Source organism: Rhea pennata, chromosome 20 (genome assembly GCF_028389875.1).
Source record: "Rhea pennata isolate bPtePen1 chromosome 20, bPtePen1.pri, whole genome shotgun sequence".
Classification (NCBI taxonomy): Eukaryota; Metazoa; Chordata; class Aves; order Rheiformes; family Rheidae; genus Rhea; species Rhea pennata.
In genome coordinates, this window is record NC_084682.1 from 12,242,580 (window position 1) to 12,265,053 (window position 22,474).

General features: G+C 44.4%; 1 protein-coding gene across 6 annotated transcripts in view; it reads left to right on the plus strand.

Annotated features, from left to right (window-relative positions):
• TSPOAP1 (TSPO associated protein 1) overlaps positions 1-22,418 on the plus strand; it is a 56,041-nt gene extending 33,623 nt beyond the window's left edge. For 2 of the 6 annotated variants that reach the window (XM_062592349.1, XM_062592350.1), the window contains exons 17-26: positions 2,704-3,849; positions 4,462-4,588; positions 4,743-4,894; positions 5,077-5,245; positions 6,618-6,689; positions 7,123-7,158; positions 8,191-8,294; positions 10,100-10,171; positions 11,267-11,395; positions 21,104-22,418. In XM_062592349.1, coding sequence (XP_062448333.1) covers positions 2,704-3,849; positions 4,462-4,588; positions 4,743-4,894; positions 5,077-5,245; positions 6,618-6,689; positions 7,123-7,158; positions 8,191-8,294; positions 10,100-10,171; positions 11,267-11,395; positions 21,104-21,319 — 2,223 coding nt within the window. In that variant the 3' untranslated portion in view covers positions 21,320-22,418. Of the gene's footprint in view, positions 1-2,703; positions 3,850-4,461; positions 4,589-4,742; positions 4,895-5,076; positions 5,246-6,617; positions 6,690-7,122; positions 7,159-8,190; positions 8,295-10,099; positions 10,172-11,266; positions 11,396-15,165; positions 15,238-21,103 lie in introns of all 6 variants that reach the window. The other 4 variants (XM_062592352.1, XM_062592348.1, XM_062592347.1 and 1 more) reach the window with 4 other exon arrangements.
• Positions 22,419-22,474: the final 56 nt, after the last annotated feature.

Sequence of the window (22,474 nt, forward strand, 5' to 3'; positions counted from 1 at the left end):
AAATGTGATATGGTTGTATTGCAAGAGACCATGCTAATTCCTTCCATGTGCTCAAAGAGCAGCTATAATTCATTGATGCTGATCTATATGGCTGCTAGCCTGCAGCACAGATGGGGTGGATCTACTGAGCCTTAATAGGTCAGCAGCAGACAGTGTGATAAATCTGGAATAAATTTGCTGCCTCTCCTTTTCCCCTTCTGAAAGGGGTTCTGCTTCCCTAGTGAGGAGGTTGGATGTGTAGTACAGTGCTTTGGGATACCAAGGAGAGGCCTCCTCTTCCAGCTGGAAGTCTGCTGAGTCTACCTGGAAAGTACATACCAGATGGTGCTTCTGGCTGTTGAGATTGTGCTGGAAATAATAGAAAAGAAGTCCAGTTTCCTTGGGAGGAAAAAAGGGACGATGAGAACAGTCAGGAATGCCAAGTTGTGTCACTTCTTCCTGGATATCATATTGGCTTGAACATTTTCTTTTTTCCTTTTTGGGGGAGGGGGAGGGGAAGAATTACACACATCCTGGTGACTTGAGCAAACTTTTGCTTCTTTACCTGATAAAATGCTTGTTTTCTGTTTTGATTGTGAAGATTTGAGGGAGTGAGGAGCACAATGTAATAACAGATGCTGAATTGGGAGAAGGGCATCCAAGGGCAGGAAGCTTTAGGGCACTGAGCTCCCTATTCTGCTGTAGTAGAGTGAGGGAAGATGATAACTGGAGTGGGTCAGGCCTCAGCAGGCCTATTTTGTAGGCCTCTGCATATCTGGTAACATTTTGGGTTATTTCAAGTCTCCTGAGCTAACTCTTTCAGGAATTGTGGGATAAAAGTATGGAGGAGTGCTGATTTTAAAATGTTTAACCTCAAATATGTTGTTAATAACTTTCTCCTTGGTTATGAATGTGCGACAGAGTCCCACATTATAGAAGTTTACTATTCTACTCCTTTTGAAATACATGGCAGTGCTTTTTCTTCAAGATTTGTCTCTTCTGAGTCCCTTGATTTATTTTGTTTCAGTATAAAGCCAAACTTGCCTAAACATACTCTTCACTTGCTAGAAACCAGTTCTTATGTAAAAAAAATCCAAACAAAGGGCACAACTTTATAGCTGGCTAAAATAAATCTGACTGGATGTAATTTATGGTTGTATTAATAAATTCTGCATACTATTATTTGGTATTGGAGGGCTAACAAGCTAGTCAGGGCCTGGAGTGCGTGTCCTGTCAGGAGAGTTTGAGGAAGCTGGACTTGGTTAGCCTGGCAAAAAAGAGGCTAAAGAGAGATATAGTAGCTTCCTAGGAGTATTTGAAGGATGATTAAAAGATGAGAGAGCCAAAGTCTTCTTGTTAGGGCAGAAATTTAAAAAGAGGCAGCAGCCACAAGTTGATGCTTGGGAGGTTCATGCTGGATGTGAAGTAAAACTTCTTTCCCAGTGGGGTGATCTGTCCCTGGGACAGGTCTCCAGAGAGATGAGCGATCTCCATTCTTTGGTGTTTTCAAGCCTCAGCTAAACAAAGCCATTGATCTAGTATTGGCGACAATCCTACCGCAAACAGGAGATTGGACTAGAGAACTTTGGGGGCCCTTTCCAATCAATTGTATTTCTAAATATAATTCAGTACCACTTCTGTTTGAAAAAAAGTTACAGAGGTGAAGTGTTCGATAGCTCACTTACAACTGCGTTTTTGTCCCATTATATTTCAGGTTTCAGTTATCTCTAAGCAGCACTGTTTGTGCCTGTAGCTTATAATGTCATGATCTAAATTGTCAGGGAGGTTGGACTGGATACCTCCAGAGTTTTCTTCCAACCTAAGCTATGTTATGCTTCTAGTATTTTACCTTTTAATTTTATTATTAATATAGCAAGAGACAAAACATAAATTACACTGTTGGTAGAAGACAAACTTTAAAGTGGAACAGCATTTTCTAGAAAGATTTTTATAATCTGGTAGGTTCTTACCCAGCTGCAAGTGAAATACAAGTCTGTGTGAGCTGTTTGAGATAAATGGTTTTCATGTTTATTCACGGCAACTCTGTGTTCACCAGGATTTACATGCAACAAACTACTGTAGAGTTGGACCTTGGTAGACCAGTTGAAGAGACTAGGGAAGGTCCTCCCACAGCAGCAACACCTCCAGAGGGTGTACTTCTGCACAGTGCTGCTTCCTTCTGTTCCAGTGCAAAGACACAGAAAGATTAGGGAGGACAGTGGGGTCCTTGTGTGAGCGCAAACTGTGTAGTGTCAATACACTGATTCTTCTGGAGGTAGGAACCTGATCATCTCTAATATACAGTCAACAGCTGTGGAGGAACTGTGCTGGTCCTGCCCCCATCATCCCAGACCCAGGATGCTGAAGCTGTGGGGAATGAAGTGGACAGGATAAAAGGTGCTGCAGAAAGTTGTGTGTTTAGAGGGAGAGGTTGGGAGAGAGCTGTTCCATGCATTGGCCTTTTTCGCTTTCCACTGCATTGCTAGCTCATCTGATTGGTGGTTTTTTGTTTTCTTTCTTTTTCTTTTTCTTTTTTTTTCTTTTTTTTCCAGAAGAACCATTGCTATCTTTTGCTTCCTACCCTTGCTTCTCTGCAGATCACAGTCTCCGCTCCATCCTGCTGTGCTGGGTGGGAATCGGCTGTAACGTTGTCTCTCTTTTTAATGCTTATTTCCTCTCTTTTTTCCTTTGCTTGTCCTGGCTGTGGCTTATCTTGGGGGCTAGGTACAGATGGATCTTTGTGATACTGACAGCGATGAGGAGATTCTGGAGAGGATACTAGAACTCCCACTTCAGAAGAACCACAGCAAAAAATTGTTTAGCATCCCAGAAGTGACTGAGGATGAGGAAGAAGATGAGGATGAGAAGTGTGTTCTGGAGGAAAAGGCAGAACCTCAAAAATCCATGGAAAGGCTTACTCACCCTGCAGGAAGAGCAGAGAAGCCACTTGACATCCAGGAGCCATTTCTAAAGCCAGATGGAAGTGATAACTCCCCAGATCTGTCTGCTCAGACTCTGCAGGAGGAGGATGCTGTTAAGGAGAGTGGAGGGGATGCTGACCAAGAGAATCATACCTTTGGGCAGCTGGCTTGGAATCAGAAAAGGGCAAACTGGACCTGGGGCTACCAGGAGAGCGATATGAAGTCTATGACTGGAGCGAGTTCCCCTTGGAGCAAGAAGAAGGGAAATAATTACAGAGAGAGGATCCGGAGTCGGCCTGAGATGGGTAGGAAGAAACAGAATGATTTCACGGAGCACTGCAGTCGTCTGCTGGGCAACTGCAGCCCGTTGGGAGGCGGGTTATACAGAGCTCCTAGCCTCAGGGAAGAGCTGAATGTTGTGAGCAGTGCTGGCAGTAAGGAGGGGTTTGATGTGTACAGTCATGCCAGACAAGGCACCTCACGAAAAAGCCACAGGAAGGCAGCGGTTTCATGTCTCACAGAGGCTCCTGTGGTGGCAACACACTGCTCTGGCCCTAGGAGCCTGGAAATAGACATTGAATATGACTCAGAAGATGATCAGGATTTGACCTGCGCATCCCCCCCTGAGATCAGGCCATGGCCAGATGGCAGACTAGAAGGATCTCAGAGCTGCCAGGGAGAATGGAGTGATTGTTCCAGTCAATGTGAGGTTGCCTGCATTGGTGGCAGAAGGGACCTGACCAGATGGGAGATGACTGAAGAACAGGGTATGGAGTGGGCTGGGTCTCCGAGCAGTCGCCTGCGATTCCGCTGCCGGGATAAGGAAGTGCTGAGGTGTGAGAGCAGCTCTGAGGAGCAGGGCTGGGAATTGGACTGTAAGTCACCTGGCTGGAGAAGGAGGCTCGAACATCCTTGGAAGGGGATACGTAGCACCTCCTTGCACAAAAGGGTTGGGTGACTTTTCCTATTCTGGCTTTGAAGCAGCTTGTAGTGGCATTAGCTTTCCTTCTGCTTCCCCAGCCTGCCTGTATCTTGCTTTGTTCAGTGCTGTGCAGAGAAAGGACTGTCCTCTAGGATTATCCAGAAGAATATCTGGGAGATTCCATAGTTCTGTGCTGCTCTGTGGCTTTTCTTGTATTAGCTGCTTCTGCTTTTCCTGCTAAAAGGCAGAGTGTCACTGATGCAGTATTCCTTTTCGCTTTGGGTCTTCCTCCCTATGACAGGAGGCTGTGGGACCCAAATGAAAATTCCTAGTGAAATAAACTGATTTGTGAAAGCACTTGTGGATGATGACTGTAATGTCATTTCCTCCCCTTGAAATGCCCTTTCCTACTTCCTCATGCTCACTAATGGTGTCATCACTCGTTTCTGGCAGGGAGCCTGCTTGTATTTGTTTGGTTTTGTTTTCCAACTCCCGTGGTATTTTCAGCTTTAGTGTCCCCGAAGAGGAATGTTGCATTTGGATGCACTGATCTTTTGTGGAGTGCGTATGAGCTGAGCAGTGTTCATGTGAGTCGGAAGGCAGAGGCTGCTACTAACTCTCTGGTGGTTCCTGTTGCAGGCTTCTGGTAATAAAGATCCTAGGGGCCAGGAGTTGCCTGGCTCAGCTGCCTGGCAGGCTCCCAGCAGAAGAGGAAACAAGAGCATAAGAAGAAGCCAAGTGCAGAAACCTTTGCTTTCTAGTCCAGGTGAGTGGGCAGAGGGGAGAGTCAGCAGCAGGACAAAGGGAGGCTATTGGAAATTTCATGGGAGAAGCTAGTAGGCTGTGTTTGAGGGATGGGCAGGTCTATGGCAGGGGATCTCTGGGACATGTTGGTGATATTCTCTCTGGTCTGCACACAGGTCCTCCAAGAAGCACAGCTTCAGAAACTGCTGTTAAAGATGATGCCATTAGGATATTTGTGGCCCTGTTTGACTATGATCCTGTGTCTATGTCTCCTAATCCTGATGCAGCAGAAGAGGAACTCCCATTTAAGGAGGGGCAGATCCTGAAGGTAAGAGCATATTTTGGTGAATATCCTCTTTGTATGAAGCTATCCTATGTTAAAGGGACAACTGAATCTTGGGAGGCAGAACTCCTTTATTTTAGCAGTTTCTTTAGCTTCCTTGTTCTACTTTCTTTTCCTGTGTGTCTTGGTCCCTGTAGCAAACTGGTCTCTGGCCTTTTCTCTTGCAGGTGCATGGAGACAAGGATGCTGATGGCTTTTACAGGGGTGAATGTGCAGGAAGGGAAGGGTACATCCCCTGTAACATGGTATCTGAAGTCCAGGTGGAGAATAATGAAGTCAAGAAGCAGCTCTTAAAGCAAGGGTTCATTCCTGCTGACGCACCGATGGAGAGTGTAGGTACTGTATCTTGTTTACATGCATGCTGTGCTTTTGCCAGCATGTTTCTTCTCTGAAATGAGGAAAGCTCAGCCATGCTGTCAAGCTATGTGCTTTCACTTGTGACTATGTGATTTCTGGTAGATTTGTGTTCTTTGGCTGCTCTAGGGTCTAGGAAGAGGAGAGTTTTGAATGAGGCTTTTTCTGCACTTGGGACATACATAGTGTTTCTCCTGTGTATATTCTCTGGTGCCCACTGATGGCTAGATGCCTGTGGTAGCCCTTGCCTGGGGGAAACATAAAAGGCTGCCCGTACCCTGCCCCAATGCAAGTTCTCAGAAGTATAAAGGAGTTTAATAGCTCTGAAACTGCATAAAAAATAGTGAATCTGAAAGTTATCAGGTAGCTGATGATGGTGAAAAAGACATGCACATGTGTAAGTGCACTGAGTGTAAGCCATTGGTTCTCTGAGCAACCAGAGTGTAATTCCTCTTCGTTACTTTCCTGCTGCCATAGACCTGTATTACAGTCTCGTAACCAGGAAACGCCATAGAGGGGCTGGTCTGGGAACTTTGTTCCACAGACTCAAATGAGCATTCTTCTTGGGATGGATGTCCAGGCTCCCCTAGAGATCCTCTCTTCTCAGTCTTTGTGAGATTCAGGGGCACTTTCAGTCGTCTGTCTATAGAGCACTGCCGTGTGTAAGAGCAATGAGTTTTGAGACAAGGGGCACTTTATGGTGCTGCATAGCAGAAGAACAAGAGAATTGAATCAAATTTCAATTAATTCAATGTTTTATGAATTGAAATAGAGAGGTTTTGACTGGATCAGATGTCTTTCTATGCCGATAATTAAGCAATGGAATAGGAACCCTGGGGGGTGGAGGTGGGGATTTCTGTCCGTGGAGGTTTTCAAGACCCAGCTGGACAAACTCCTGAGCAACCTGATCTGAACTCAATATTAACTCTGCTCTGTGAAGAAGTTTGAATTAGAGACCTCCCAAAGTCTGTTTCCACCAGAGTGATTTGATAGGATGCACTCCACGTGGCATTTTTCACCTGTTGATAGTGTGAGGTTTTATTTTCCTCTTATACTTCTGAAAGTTAAAATGCAGGGAAGTAAAGAAATTTGGCTGATGTGTCCTGTGGTTTTCCTGATGGGCATAAATGTAACGTGGATTTCTGTCTATATTTGGGATGTGGATCATGCCACATCTGAGTTCCCATACGATAAATGGAGATTTGGTCTTTGCCTATGGAAATCACAGTGTCTGCTTCCCAGGGGAAGCATGTCTTGCTATTCTGTTGCCTGTTCACTCTTCAAGAGGCTTTGCACTTTCCATTCACTGTCTGTTTCTCTTGTCTATTTATTTGCTTTTTTGGTTTTTATTAAGGAAATGGCACATTTTCTCCACCTCCACGCCGCCAAACCGTCCCTCCTCCAAAACCCAGACGCTCCAAGAAAGGTCTGTGTCACCCACTGCTTCCTCTTTGATTTTTGCAGTAGCATTGCAGGCTGCACTGAATTTTTACTGCTTGTTTCCAGGACTCTCAGATGTTTCCAGGACTCTCAGATCTTTATCTCTGTACAACTGCTAGGAAGTGGAAAGAGAGCCCATCCTTTTTGGTCAAGCAGCATTGCTCCATGCTACAAACCTGGCTCCAGTGTTAGAAGTTTTTAAGGATAATGATGTCTTCTGTAGTTTTGGAGCTTGACCTCTACTTCTTATTAGGTCCCTGAGTCATGGATCTGGCATAGGCTTTGAGTTGCATGAATGGTTTGCTTTTGTTGTTTGCTACTTTGGTCTTTGTTCTTTTTATTGTTGCTTGTCACTTGTCTGATGTGTTCATTGTTGAAAGATGAATACCCACTGACAAGCTGTTTTCTTCCCCTAACAGAATTGAATAAACAAGAGAAGTGCAAGTCTCAGCCAGGTAAGAATCGCTCCTTCCTATTAGAGAAGAGGCATGTTACATTGGTGTGATCATAATACACACAAGTGTTTTACGTTCATGGGCTGTAGCTAAGGGCCAATGCAATACCCTGTAGTCCTTTGAAGCATTGTAAGAAAAAGGTTTTTCCCAGAAAAAGAAGAGTTTTAGTTTGTGCAATTTACCAGTGGGTGCAATGGCTTTTGGCTAAGCAGGAAGTATTTGAAGGTGAAGGTTTTGCTTTGGAGGAGCAGGGAGATCTCTTATTGATCTAATGCCAGAGTCCTTAAAATCCAAGGTCTCTTACAGGGTGAGAGAGAATGGGGGGTTTCTTTGTGCTCTCTCCGCTTAGGTGAGCAGTCATCTGTTGGGCTCAGGAGACACCAAGCCTGCAAACCCCTTCTTAGTCCACCCAGTTCTGACCTGACACAGGGATTAAATCCATAAGATGAAGAATTGGACAATTTGCGTTTTTCTGTAGTGCCAAACTTTTCTTTTGTAGTCTGTCTGTGTGTAACAAAGCCAAGCAGGCAGGTAGTTGCGATAGCACAGAACTTTCTCCAGGCTTCAAGGTCTGCCTTCCATTTGTCTGTCCCGAGCTCAGTGCTCCTGTGGCCTGGGCTGTTTGTTGAAGCTGTCTTGTGATTTTGTTGCTCGCTTGGCACTTGGAGGGTAAATTTTCTAGCTCAGTGGTAGAACAGTGCATGGAAGGAGGAAAAATGTCCCTCCAAAGCCTGTCAAAGCTAAGGATTATCAGGAGCCTGTTGTTTTCTGGGTGATTTCTGAATGTAAGTAGGACACTAGGATGTTGGAGCAGGGAGATATCTGCAGTTCTCTGCTTGTAATGAAATACAAGAGGTCAAAAAGCTACTTTACTGGATATATCTGGAGTCTGTGAGATCTTTCCCCCATTCAGTTTTCCCCTTGGACTTTTTTCATACAATCCACTCAAGCACAGTGAAGGAGCTGCTGTGATTTGAGATTTTGTCCTAGAATTTCAAGCTCAGGATATTCTCTTTTATTTCTGTACTGCAGAACATAAGCATCAGGACTTTGAAGCTGAACTGCTCCCTGCTCGAAGTATGGTGGCTGTGTTTGACTATAACCCCAAGGAGAGTTCTCCAAATGCCGATGCAGAGGTAACCAGCAGCTGTTCGCTTCTCTTTTAGATTCCTTTTTCTCCCTTTTTTCTCCTCTTTTATCCTATGACACTTAGTACTTCAGTCAGAAGCTACAGAATTAAAGCTTGAAAATATAACTGATAGAAGGGATTGACTAAAGCTATAAAAAATAGAGTTTGCTTGTATGTTCTTTCATGCATTCTCTAATAACTGTGTTCACTTACCTGCAAAGAACATGAAACACTATACTCCCAATTATTTTTGGGATATGTGTCTTAGTTGCACCATGCAAGCATCATGTGGCTTCCTAGGATTCTCTAGTGCGTAGATAGGGTTATCAAGCGAGTATTTCCTGGCTGTGATTTTTTTTTCAGTAGCTCTAGTAGAAGCCTAGGCTCTCGTCCAGAATTCTTTACTCTTCAACTCAGCAGAATTGGGAGAGAACTCTTTCTGCAAAACAACCTAAGTAAAAGCATACACTGTTCTCTGCTCCTCCCTAGCAGCATTAGTCTGCTCTGAGCAAGGCTAAACAGGAAGTCTGGATTCAGGTTATTTCCATGCTTACTGAAAAGAGTGTATGGCCAAGCACAGTACAGATAATGTTTGCCTCCCCAGCTGTCTCTGAATATCTCGTGAATGTGACAGAGCCTGCTTCTAATGACAAAGTGTTTTGGGGGTGATAGATCCTCTTGGAAGAGGTGTAATGAGAGCATGTGTCAACCTGCATCCATGTAGATATTCGCACATCTGGCCAAAGAACACATCTGAGCCTTTGTTGTGAGAAAAAGGTTGTTATTTTTAGCAGTGATTTGACCTTCACAGAACCCTTCCTGTGAAGGGAACTCAAATTATTGAGACAAACTGGTGCAGTTCTGTTGCATTGGTGGAAATGCACCCCGTTCACACTGCCAGAAATTTTGGTCATCTGTTTTGCTATGAAGGTTGCAGCTGCCGTTTGTGAACTTGCCACAAGCCAGTTCTGTGCAGTTCTTTGTGTCTGTGAATGAAGTTCCCTAGAAGCTTCTTTCTGCTAGAACAAAATAATTCATGGCCAGCAGTAGGAACCTGTGGCCTCAGAAGATAAACTAAGCACTAGAGATTAAGTATAAAACCTGCCTAGAGATCTCTACAGGTCTGTTCCAGTCCACGCTTTTGTGATTCTGTGAAGTGCATATAAAGCCATACTAGCTGGAGTAGGATTGTCCATTATACAATCTGTTTGCAGAGTTTCTGTCCTGGAAAAGCTGTTTCACTGTAACTGATGGGTCCCTTCACTTAGGAGAGACTGCTTTGGCCTGCGTCTTGTGCTCTGTGGAGTACTGGCTGGGATGGCTGAACGGATGGATGGATCTGATAGGGAAGGGTTATGTGTCTTGCACAGTAATGTTCTGTTCTATGGTCAAGTGTACCTGTTGGTGCACATTCCTGCTAGTCGTGAGTCCCTGAGCACAGCACACAGAATAGACTCGTATGAAGGGAAAGAGATTACGTATTTGCATTTAAAGAAATATAAGGTATTTCTGGTGGTTGTTCAGGTTGTTTTCAATATGCCTTTCCTGAACAGATGGTAGGCATCATTTTTATGCTTTATAGAAATTGTTTTAGGAGACAGGGTTTGTTCTTAACTTGCGAAATGCTTCCTTTGCACTGCATTTCGTAATGCCTCACTTAGAATCCTGTTCTGCATCCTGGTCCTGCAGGCCCTAACAGAATGGCTTTTCTTGCTCACAGAGAGATCTTGCAAGCAGCCCGGGGTGACCTTGTGTTTCTAGTGAGAAATTCCAGACAGTGCTCCTGAACTGTTATTCTCTTGCTTTTTGCAGGCTGAACTGACTTTCAGTGCAGGGGACATTATCACTGTGTTTGGGTCCATGGATGATGATGGATTCTATTATGTAAGTACCAGTGTCAGGAAAATCCAGTAGTTATGTGTGGAGTAGTGGGAGTCCATCTAGTGGCAGGAGAGCAGAAATTAGGGGATGAAGTATTCTGCTTGTGGAACAAATGAACCTGTTGCTGCTTATTGCAGGGCAGATTGCATGTTGTAGTTCATTCTCCTCTTCTAAATCCAATATCCAAATGGTTCTGAGCTGCTTTCTCTGCATAACTTCACTGCAGGTGTCTTGAAGCCTCAGATACATCTTACTGCACATGTATTCGCATCTGCTACAAGCTGATTTCTTACCAAGGATTCTGACACTTCAGTGTTATGCAGGGCAGGAACAACATAAGAAAAAAAAAAGTGCCAACCCCTATCCTGCCACACTTCAGTGTATCAACTTGTATCAGTTTAATTTGCTGTGGGCACCTAGGGACTGTGCCTGCCACAGAGGCGTATGTTGGGCAGAGTTTTTAGTTCTTGGATCATCTATTTCTGGACAGAAAGCAGTGTATCTTCACATATCAAATTTGAGGTTCACTTACAGGTAAAGTCTGGAGGGATCATTCTGCATGTCTTATTTGACCAAGCAAAGTTGATTTGCAGCCCTAGATGTCAGTGTGCATACAGACAATGCTACAGGACAATTGTGCCACTAATACCTCAATCTTTAAACAAAAAGGAATGAAAGATAGAAAAAGAAAAAAGAAATAAATACCAGGGCAAAGCAAAGGCCCTTCATAAGTCTGTGGCACATTCATGTTCCGGTTGCTTGCAGCTTATCAGTGGAAATGTTTTGAGTTTGTAGAGTGCAAATAGGCTTAGTAATTTGGAATTTATGAGTGATCACATTTTTGTAATACATTTATCATTGCTTTCTGTCATCTTCTGTCACTTTACTCTGCTCCTCTGTATTTTTGCATTCTCTCATTGTTCCACCACTAACCAAGAATGCAAATGAAATTTGCTGAAGATACTTCCAACATGAATGTTCCTGGGCCCCTACCTTTTCTCAGGCCATAGCCTAGCCTTCTCTGAATGGGGTTGCACCTCTATTTGTATCTCCATCAGCCAGAAAACCTGATGTGAGAATTGAATGTTGATCCTGCAGGGAGAACTAAACCAACAGAGAGGGCTCGTGCCATCTAACTTCTTAGAAGCTGTACCTTTGCATGGAGGCACAGTTGAGGAACTTCTTTCAAAAGATAAAGAAGCTTTTCCATTGAGTGCTGAGAGCCAGGTAAGACTGCATGACTCTGCAGTACAGACAACCAAACTATGACATGGGTGGGAACTGGAGACCAGAGGGTTATGCAGCATGCTGTATCTGATAGAATCGTGATAAAGGTAAAGGAAAATAAATTACTGCATGCAGTTGAGTGCATCTCATGTGAAAAACTCAAAGATTTAGAGAGGATAACTAAGAGCTTTTGTTAAAGACTTGCCTGAAGTGCAAGAAAAGTCTTAAAGCAACAGTTCACTGGGGCCTCAAGTCTCCTTATGGTGAGGTGATCAAAAAGCTTCCTAGCTCCCACCAGCAAATCTTTAGATACAAGCAGGAGTCACTGGTGAAATCCTGCTACACACAAAGCAGAGCAGCTGTCTCCCCAAGACACAGGAAATTCTTCAGATGTGTTCATGTCCATGCCAGGGAGTTCTAAAGCTGTTTACACCCAAACACCAATGGCCTTCTACCCACCCCAAGTTAGATATTTTAATCCAGTCCAAAGTATTTTCCAACACACACAAAGAATGCTGAGGAATTTCCCAGATAGATCTGTGAAATGGTTCTTAATGCTTTGAGAGCAACACACAAATCCAAGAAAAACATCACATTACTCTCACTGTTTAAACATATGGCTAAGATTTGGGTCATCTGCCAGATTCAGTCAGTTCTCAGTGGGTGAGGCCAAGAGCATGGCACTTCCTATGTCACTTCTGGGCCTTCACGCTGTGTTATTCTGGAGAATGGGAGGCAGGAGGGCACAGCTTGGTCCTAGCTCAATGTACTCATCCTTCAAGCTTCAGTTTTTCTTGGAAAGCTATTGGCACAGTCAAAGGTGCCAGAACCAAAGAAATGTTGAACAGCAGGCCCAGACTGGCTCAGAGCTGGTCTTTAAGCAAGTATGTAGCCCTGAATCCTCCTTTGTCAAGCTTCCCATTGGTGTCACCCTTTTCTGCTGTCTGCACCTTCTTTCATCCTGCTTTTCATGCTTAGCCCCTCCTTTTCTCTGTACCTGCCTCCTATTTCTCTATATTTAAGTGCTTTCTGACCTCCTTCAAGTATCTCCTCCAGTCAGCCCCATCTCTTGCTTCCACAGATACGTGGGTGCAGTATCTGTGCTACAGCCTCTGTGCCTTCCTATGAAGAGAAGATGACAGGCCTAGCAGGCCTGACTTGGAAATGAAGTTTGTGCATAGTTTTCAGCTTCATCTTCCAAATTCAGCAGCTGTCTGGGTCCCTTGAACTTGCCTGTCTAGAATCTTTGCTCTCACTTCCTTTGCTCTCAACTCATAAGGGCTGGTCGAGGCTGAGGCATCAGAGGGGTTAATGAGCTGTTACTACCAGGATTTAACTAAAGCCCTGAGGTTACACAAGTCTAACTGCTTGGGTGGAAATAGGTTTTCAAAGTGGGTTTTCTTCTCCACTTTCCCTCTCAACACGATTTGTTCTTCCCAAATTATACATAGAACAGAGAGTGCCCAAGAATACCTGAAGCAGTACAGCTATAACAGTTTGAATTCATAGTGTAGCTTATTACAGATCTGTCCCTCCTCTCCAGTGCTGACTGGCAAAAATGGCCTGTTTCAGATGTCAGGGGTCACTGTTCCATAACCAGCCTGAGTCCTTCTGGAAATCTTGGGAAATTCAGCTAAGCCTCAGGGCAAAAAGATGTTCTTGCCGCTTGTAAATATGAAGTGTGTGGTTTAAATGGTATTTTATTAAAGGGAGAAAAGAGAAACCCAAAAGGGTGATAAACAGGGTACATGCACAACACATCTACCCTTATTTAAAAGCGTCCCTCTTTGCATCCCTTTCTTTTGGTTTCTTGATGAGGAAACTGTGACACCAGTTTGGCCATGCTATGTCCCAGAGCTGTGTCATGGACCATTTTGGGTAAGAAGGCCCTATCTGGCCTCCTGCTGAGTGGGGAACATGAGCTGCTCCTAGTCCTTACTCTGCAGCTTGCCTCTTCCCTCTCCATTGGTGCTAGGTTCAGTAGAGGGTGACTTCCCCCAGGATACAGCAGTTTGGCCCGAATATCCGTGCACATTCACAGCTATAAAAAAATTTTTCTGGTTCATGACACTTTTAATGAAAATTCCATTGAAACGTGATAAAATGACCTACATAAAATCAACATGTTTCAGGCTTGCCTGCCTGTTAGTACTTTACATTTGTCTCCCCTTCTCTCTACTAGAGATGCACAAAGCTTCCCCTCACTTTGGCTTTGAGTCTGCAAAGCAAGAAGCTGCTGCCTTAGGTCAGGATAGATTTGGTGGCTGTGGGACTTGGCTGGTTCAGGCACTGCTATTCTTTGTAGTCTGTGATGTCTGGGAACTTGGAAAATTCAGCTGTTGATGATTAAACCAATTTTATTTCAGTCGGAATCGAAGTTAACTAGCTAGGCATGACTTCCCCCCACCACCACCCTGTCTTGATGCCCCATTTTGTGTAGTGACAGGGCTCCCACATTCACTTGTCTTGCTACCTCCGGATCCTTTTCCTGAGTGATTCTAGCTGAGCTCTCTTTAACAGTGCGTAGTCCTACATGCTGCTTGTGCTTTGCAATCCAAGTCTATCTAAACAGATTCCAGATATGAAGGGCATATTTGCCCACTTTTAACAGGAGTGCATTTACCCTTCTTGTAACCAAACCTGTATTAGTTAACTAAATTTAACTATGTTTAGTGATTACCAAGGGGAGACAGAACTTGACCCCAGTGTATTCTGGGCTCTGTTACAGGTTCCCAAGTTATGAGTAGAATATCTGATGAGTTAAGCTGGAGGAATATTTCCTTCTGTTAAAAAATACATATTCTAAGGGCCAGTCCTGAACTGAGACAAACTCTGACAGCAGTGCAGCTATACCTGGGGCTTTCCAAACTCCAGGGACATATTTGCTTCTGTAGATTTAGGAACTTGCTAGTTAAGTATATTGTTGGCATATATATCTAGGCACAACACAGACAGATGGGTAGATGGCTTGATGGGATGGGATGAGTTCTCACCTTAGCTGCTGCTCTTTGGGAAGGAGAGTGGGGCATTCATCAACTAGTTGGAGTGTGCAAAACATCAGCAAAAGCAACAGATGCATGGCAGCCTCTAGAGAAATATTATTTGAATCTTTTGAAAGACAGCATGATAAGTACTCTTCCATCAAAATTACTAACCCCAGCCTGAGACCAAAAAGATCAGGGAGCATGTGTATTCACCATGATATCATAACAGAGCTTTGGGCTATATTAAGGCTAGCTCTAATCTTAACAGAAGCTTCTCCAGCATGATCATGAGTGATTTTTAAATCACTTATAACTTCTTGGACTTAAAGTTTCCACTCAGTTTGTTTTTCCTGTTTCCCTTCCCCCTCCTATTATGTCAAAGACCTGTGAATAAGGACAGTTCACTTTCCAAATTGAACTGAGAAAGGGTGGGTCATTTGAATTACTTATGAGTACATCTTAAAATACTTGAAACCAAAAAAGATGAAGAGATTTAACTTTCAAACTGGCAACATTTTGAGATTAAGCTAAGCAAAGAAAAATGCAGCCCAAAGAGGACTATCCAAGAAGTTATGATCACAACCTAGGGCACTGAAACACTCATGTTCACTAACTTAAAGAAGTTGTTTTGATGCTGTGGCTATGGAATGGATATTTTTGCATTGGTAATACGCAGTTTCTCTCAAAGACTGATTGTAAAGCATCTTTAGAAAGTATTCAATTCTAATTAATTTCATGTATTTATTTCTGCCTATATTGTGCACCCATGGCGGTTATTTTCTTCAGAGAATGAGGAGGAGAAGAGTCCAGTGATAGATATGAATGATACGTAGAGAGAGAGAGAGAGAGAGCAACCATGTAAGTTTGTGTGAGAAGATCTTTTCAATCTCCCATTTAGCCTAGCACATTAAAAGGTCCTGCACCTGTAGTTCACTCATTTTCTTGTTTGTAGCTTGACTGCCTGGCTTGGGGCTCTGCTAGCAAGTCCAGCCTCAAGTCATGTGATGGCAGACCTTTACCTGCCAAATTGGGTCTCTGTTAAAGAGAAGCTGTGATCAGTTCAGCACATGAAGTGCAGCTGTTCAGAACAATTATCTGGTGGTTTTGGGGACTGTGAATGGGAGTGTAGGAGTTCTGGGTATTTAGGTTTAGAGAAGACCTGCTTTGTAATTCAGCCTATCCGTTGCACCATTGTGCAAGCGCATGAGCAACCAAAGCTTCCTTTAGCCTTTGCAGAATCCTGCTCAGGCTGACTACACCGTATATTCAGACTGTATTTTTCTCTTCTTGATTTTACTTCTTCCAAAGTATAGTCCAGAACAACTCCTGCCCACCAACAACTGAAGAAAATAGTAACAGCTGGTCCCTAAAACTGACCCTGTGTGGATAATTGTTCTGTCTGACAGCACTTAAAATAATAGTTTCATGGGTGAGGGGTGAGACCCCTGCTTTTTAGGGGAAGGGGTGGGAGATCTGTGTTTTTCTTAGCTTCAAGCATTCTGTTTTTATAAAACTGTGCAAATAATTATACCTGAGAGAGCATTGAGACCCCTCCCCGCAAAAAAACCTAACATGACTCTTCTGTTTGTGGACCATAATAGCTTTTATTAAGATCTTGCCATAGCATTTTTTTTCCTTTTTTTTTCCTTAGGGAAGAAACCCTGGTTTTAATATCATTTTCTCTTACCAGTTGAATCTATGAACTGTTCTTATTGCTTTTCTGTCATACAGTAATTTCTGAGAATATCTGTACATGTTTATGTGTGAGGGTGCCTGTGCATGTGGAAATCTGCCTAGGCATTTTGTACCACAGCTTGGAATCAGAAGGACTTGCCACCACAAAGACAGGAAACTACTAGCCGTTTCTTTTTGACTGTTTGATATTTGATAACGATGTTAGTACTGTGGTATCCTTATTACAGTAAATAATTGCAACATTTGTGAGTTAGCCTAAGTACCTGCATCTCATTTTCCATGCAGTTTTTAGGCCTAGCCCTTGAGGAGAAATTCTGTTGGGCCACTTCAGACTTGCTCTGAAATTGCCCCACCTTTGCCAGAGAGATGATTTTCAGTGGTGCATGGGCACAGAGCCTCAGCCACCCTGGCCATGCAGGGGGCTTCACACCCCTCTTACATCCTTTGAGGGTGCTGTGAAAATGACCCAATGCCCAAAGTTACTGCAGTGGGAGTTCACCGGGGAGATTTCTCACTGCGGGTTGGTGGGAGCCTTTCTGATGTTAGCTTAATGTTTCTGTGCATTTTATCCAAAGAATTTGCAAAATACATAAATAGCACCTGGACCAGCACCAGGGTTTCTTACCTTTTGCAAAGCAGCTAACCTAGTTGGCTACTAAGTTAGCCCATGTCTGGCTTACTCTGCCACCATAAATCTTGCATTACTGGCAGAATATGGCTCATTAACAGATATTTCTGGATTTCTCAGAGTTGTCTAGCACTTGTGCCATCAACACCAAGTATTATGTCTTGCATGTGCATGCTACAAGGAGATGTTGAGATGGCTGGAGATATTGTGGCTCAGCTGGAGGATTGGACCTTGCATACAGAGTGGTGCACTCACAAAAGCCAAGTTGTACTGTCAGCATGTCCCTAGCAGATGGAGCCTTTCAACAAAGACAAGAGTATTGCATACCTGGAGAATGTAGAAGTCCTCTGAATGAGTGGGAACAAAATTGCCAAGTGGAAATAGAGGACAGGGTCAGGAAAAATCACAGAATCACAGAATCCGTAAGGTTGGAAGGGACCTCTGGAGGTCATCTAGTCCAATCCCCCTACTCTAGCAGGGTCACCAGGCATGTTAGACAGGGTTGCATCCAGGCAGGCTTTGAATATCTCCAGAGAAGGAGACTCCACAACCTCTCTGGGCAACCTCTTCCAGTGCTCTGTCACTCGCACAGTGAAGAAATTCCCCCTCACATTCAGGTGGAACCTCCTGTGGTTCAGTTTTTGCCCATTGCCTCCTGTCCTGTCACATGGGACAACTGTAAAGAGTTTGTCCCCGTCCCCTTGACACCCTCCCTTCACGTACTTATAGACATTGATAAGATCGCCCCTCAGTCTTCTCTTCTGCAGGCTAAACAGGCCCAGCTCTCACAGCCGTTCCTCATAGGGCAGGTGCTCCAATCATTTGATCATCTTTGTAGCCCTATGCTGAATCTCTCTGCAGTAGCTCCATGTCTCTTTTGTACTGAGGAGCCCAGAAATGCACACAGTACTTGAGATGAGGCCTCCCCAGGGCTGAGTAGAGGGGCAGGATCACCTCCCTCAACCTGCTGGCAACACTCTTCCTCATGCAGCCCAGAATACCATTAGCCTTCCTGGCCAGGAGGGCACCTTGCTGGCTCATAGTCAACTTGTCATCCACCAGCACTCCCAGGTCCTTCTCTGCAGAGATGCTCTCCAGCAGGTCAGCCCCCAGCTTGTACTGGTGCCTAGGGTTATTTCTCCCTAGTTGCAGGACTCTGCACTTGCCCTTGTTGAACCTCCTGAGGTTCCTCTCTGCCCAGCTCTCCAGCCTGTCCAGGTCTCTCTGAATGGCAGCACAGCCCTCAGGTGTGTCAACCACTCCTCCCAGCTTGGTATCATCCACAAACTTGTTGAGGAGGCACTCTGTCCTTTCATGCAGGTTGTTGATGAAGAAGTTGAACAGGATGGGACCCAGTACTGAGCCCTGGGGGGCGCCACTAGCCACAGGCCTCCAACTAGGTTCTGCTCCACTGATTACAACCCTCTGAGCTCTGTCATTCAGCCAGTTCTCAATGCACCTCCCTGTCCACTCGTCTAACCCACACTTCCTGAGCTTATCTCAGAAGATGTTATTATGGGAGACAACGTCAAAAGCCTTGCTGAAGTCAAGGGACACAATGTCAGCTGCTCTCCCCTCATCTACCCAGCCACTCATTCCATCATAGAAGGCTATCAGATTGGTTAAGCAGGATTTCCCCTTGGTGAATCCATGCTGACTGCTCCTGATCACCTCCTTTTCCTCCAGATGCCTGGAGATGACATCCAGAATGAGCTGTTCCATCCCTTTTCCAGGGATGGAGGTGAGGCTGACCAGCCTGTAGTTGCCTGAGTCCTCCTTCTTGCCCTTTTGGAAGACTGGAGTGACATTGGCTTTCTTCCAGTCCTCTCCTGTTCTCCATGACCTTTCAAAGATGATGGAAAGCAGCCTGGCAACAACACCTGCCAGCTCCCTCAGTACTTGTGGGTGCGTACCATCAGGGCCCATGGATTTGTGGATGTCTAGCCTACCCAGAAGATCTCTAATCCTATCTTCTTCAACCGAAGGAAAGTCTTCTTTTCTCAAGACTTTCTGCCTCACATCCAGGCTCTGGGATTCTTGAGGGCTGCCCTGAGAACTGAAGACTGGAGCACAGAAGGCATTCAGTAACTCTGCCTTCTCTGTATCCCCTGTCACCAGGGCCCTCGCCCCATTCAGTAGTGGACCCACATTTTCCCCAGTCTTCCTCTTGCTACTGATGTATTTGAAGAAGCCCTTCTTGTTGTCCTTAACATCTCTTGCCAGAATTAATTCCAAATGACCCTTGGCTTTCTTTGTTGCATCTCTACATAATCTGACAGCATTCTTATAATCCTCTCAAGTGCCCTGTTCCCTCTTCCACATTCTGTGTACTTTTTCCTTCTGTTGGAGTTTTGCCAGGAGCTCCTTGCTCATCCATGCAGGTCTCCTGCCGCCTTGGCTGGATTTTTTTCTCCTTGGGATGCTCTGCTCTTGAGCTTGGAGGAAGTGATGCTTGAATAATAGTCAGCTCTCCTGGACTCCCCTTCCTTCTAGGGCCTTAACCCATGAGATTCAGCCAAGTAGGTCTCTGAAGAGGCCAAATCAGCCACCATACTGGTCACTGTAAAGGAGAGAGGTGCCTGGGTAGTCCAATGCCTTAGTTCAGGCAAGAAAGAGTCTGGTAATACTGTCAGTTGTGTCAGTTTAAAGTGATTGCTGCAAGACATTTGTTGACCCTCAGCTATCTATAGTTGGGAGGAGAGAGATATCCACACAAAACCAGAGTTTTTTTCATAGTCCTTTACTCTGATCTGCTCAGGATTAATTTCATACGTATTGTAGGTACTGTGGCTTTGAACTCTGGCTTTCTAGAGAAGAGGTTTCTGCTTATCTTGTAACAGAAATACTTTCTTCCTACAAAAGAATGAAGTGACTGGAATACAGTAGGCATAACTTCAGGCTTCGAGGTGAAGAGATATTATAGCTGCTTTTTGTGCTCCTCACACAAGGAATGGGGTGCTGAATCAGCAGTGGGTAATAGAGCAGTGCTTCATTTGCTTTTAACCTCAGGAAGTTTTAAATATATGAACACACCTAGAATCAAGTATGAGAGAGTTATGGCGATGGCAATAGTGTCATGTCTGCGCATCAGCTTAATTCCCAGGAGCAGCATGCAGCTAGGACCAAAGCATGTCCATTCTTGCCAGTGAACTACAAGTAGCTGCTGCTGTGACTCTAGGCACAGTTCCTCTGCAGGGCTAATGTCTTTGCTCTTTAATAATGCTTGCTCCTTTGGCAGTGAATCATGCGGCCTGTATCACTCTTCCCTGACAGAGCCATTGGCTGCTTGAAGACCTCTTAAGGAGCATGCACTTGTCTCTTAGTGGCAACCAAGCACAGAGTCAGTGAGGGCTATGATGTTTCAATTTGCTAAGGCAGAACCCTCTTCCTTGGCACAGCTCCAACCTCTGTCATGTTGTGTTTTGGAGAATAACAAGATAGGATATATGGCAGGGAGCTGGGAAGATTATTCCTCTGTCAGGCACGTTGAGATGGTTTGTAAAAGCTATGTGGAAGAAAATGCAGCAGGACAAGGGTTCTTCTAGGCTCTAGCAACCCAGAAAATCTCCCCTGGCAAGCTTTGCAACTTCTTGGGAAAGCACTTGCTCTCAAACACCGAATGGTTGCTGTCTGTACACCTAAACACGGTGAGAGCAGCTCTCAGGAAGAAGGCTGCTGCTGGGAACTGACTTGTTGCTAGCATGTGAGGAAGATGCTAAGCCAAGGACCAAAGCATTTTCTGACTTCCAAAAGCCCCTTCCAGAAAGAGTAGTGTACAGTGGGTCATTTGGAACTGTGGATCTCAGATAATATTCTAGAATGTTTGGATAACTTAGGCGTAAGAGTAAGTTTCCTTCTTTGAACCTGTGAAGGTCTTGCCTAGCCCTTGCTCTTATTACCTCGGTTTCTTCCTAATGGCTTTCCTTCTGTCCTAGTATGTACTAGGAGTCTGCTGATCTCTCCCTGGCTTCTGGTAGCCAGCAGGCAGAGCTGGATGTTTCCAGAGTAGTCTACTGGGCCCATGTGATAATCCTGTTGATATCTTTACCTCCTGGCTCTTAGGAGGTACTCGGACTGTAGTTTCCTCAGCTGTGAAGTAGTGTCTTTTAACACGTCCTCAATGGGAGCTTTTCTGCTGTACTGTTCTTAGCCCAAAGTGTGGAAGAAATTTTGGAATGTCTGAGCTCAGGTAGGGTCTGGATGGGGGTGGGGATGGGTGTTAAATCCTTTGCAAGCTTTCTGGCTGAATCTGCAGCTACACAGAGTAGCTGAGCCTTGCAGGGCAAGGCGCAGACCAATGGGGAGAAGGCAAGATTCTGTGGTTGAGGTTTATGTTGGCGTAACGTCCTTATTTGGCTCTAAAGTATGCTTCTTTCTTTTGTTGTCTCTTTTCTTGCATAGTTAAATCCAGATGGGTCTGCTGACCAGAGAGACTTCTCACCAACTCCTCCTGCTGTACAACCCTCCTGCTTTCTCATGGGCGAGCAGTGTCCAGAGCAGGCATCGCTGGCAGTTCTCAAATGCAGTGATTTACCTGATCAGAGTAAAAAGAAGAGAGGCTTCTTCTTCAAAGGGAAAAAACTCTTCAAAAAACTTGGGTCCAATAAGAAGAATTAACAAAGAATTTTTTTCTGTGTGTACGTTGTCCACACAGGCACTGGAAATTCAGGAGAAGTCCTCTGCAATAGGCTTATTAGAGTATTTTCATAGGGAAAAAGTATACATTGAACAGAGAAAACCCTTCAGTGGGTTTGCAAGCCACGGTCTCTGCCGAAAGCCCACCCAGCACAGGCAGTGGCTCTGGACACAGTATCATGGCACTGGGGTGTATGAGGCCTCAGCTCTAGGATACAGCTACGTCCACAGTAGTGTGTCCTGCTCCATGCAGCCCTCAATACACCAGTTCTCTGTAAATATTTTAATTTAAAAATTATATTCTGCCTGTAACTGTAGCTAAATGGCTTTTCCCAGCAAAGCCCCAGCCCCTTAGGAAGAGCTCCCTTGTACTATACACCCTGGTATCACTAGTCTAAAGGAGATTGTCTCGACTCCTTCGCTTCCTTCAAAGAACATTTGCACTCTTCTGTTCCCATGAATCCCCTTGGCCGTTTCTGGGCTGATGAGTGAGTTATTTGTACTGTAAACCTGTAAATATGCAGCTGTGCCTAGGAGCGTCCCACACTGCCTCAGTCATATTTCAGCACAAGGGTTCTCATGGAGGAAGGAGTGATACCCTGAATGGGGCCAATACTTCTACATATAACATGGGCTGCTATAAGCTGCTGTTGGCTTGTTCACCTTGACCACATGCTGGCTGGGGACTCCGCCTTATTTATTTATTTATTTATTTATTTATTTATTTATTTATGTCTGCCTCTTTCATGGTTTTGTTTGGCTGTTTTAATGGACTGCTCCTGAGTTGGAGCATTTGGAAAGCAGAGCTGGGGATGAAGAGTTTGCAGCTATTTTCATATGATATGATGTGTTTCTTGAGTTAAGACACATCCCTTTATAAGCCACGGAGAGTTTTGTACTATATGGTTTCTATCCTTTTCAGTGTTTCTTTCTTTGCATGTTTCAATAGGGTATTTGTTTTAAGAAAGACAGTTATGTGAGGTATGTGAATGATGCCAGCACAATGTCCACAGTGTTGATTATATAGTATGTTTTTATTTAATATCAAATTTTATTATAATAAAATCTATTTTCACAAAAATACATTTTTCCTTAAAAAACAAGATTCACTGGTGGTTATTCTATATGTGGGATGAT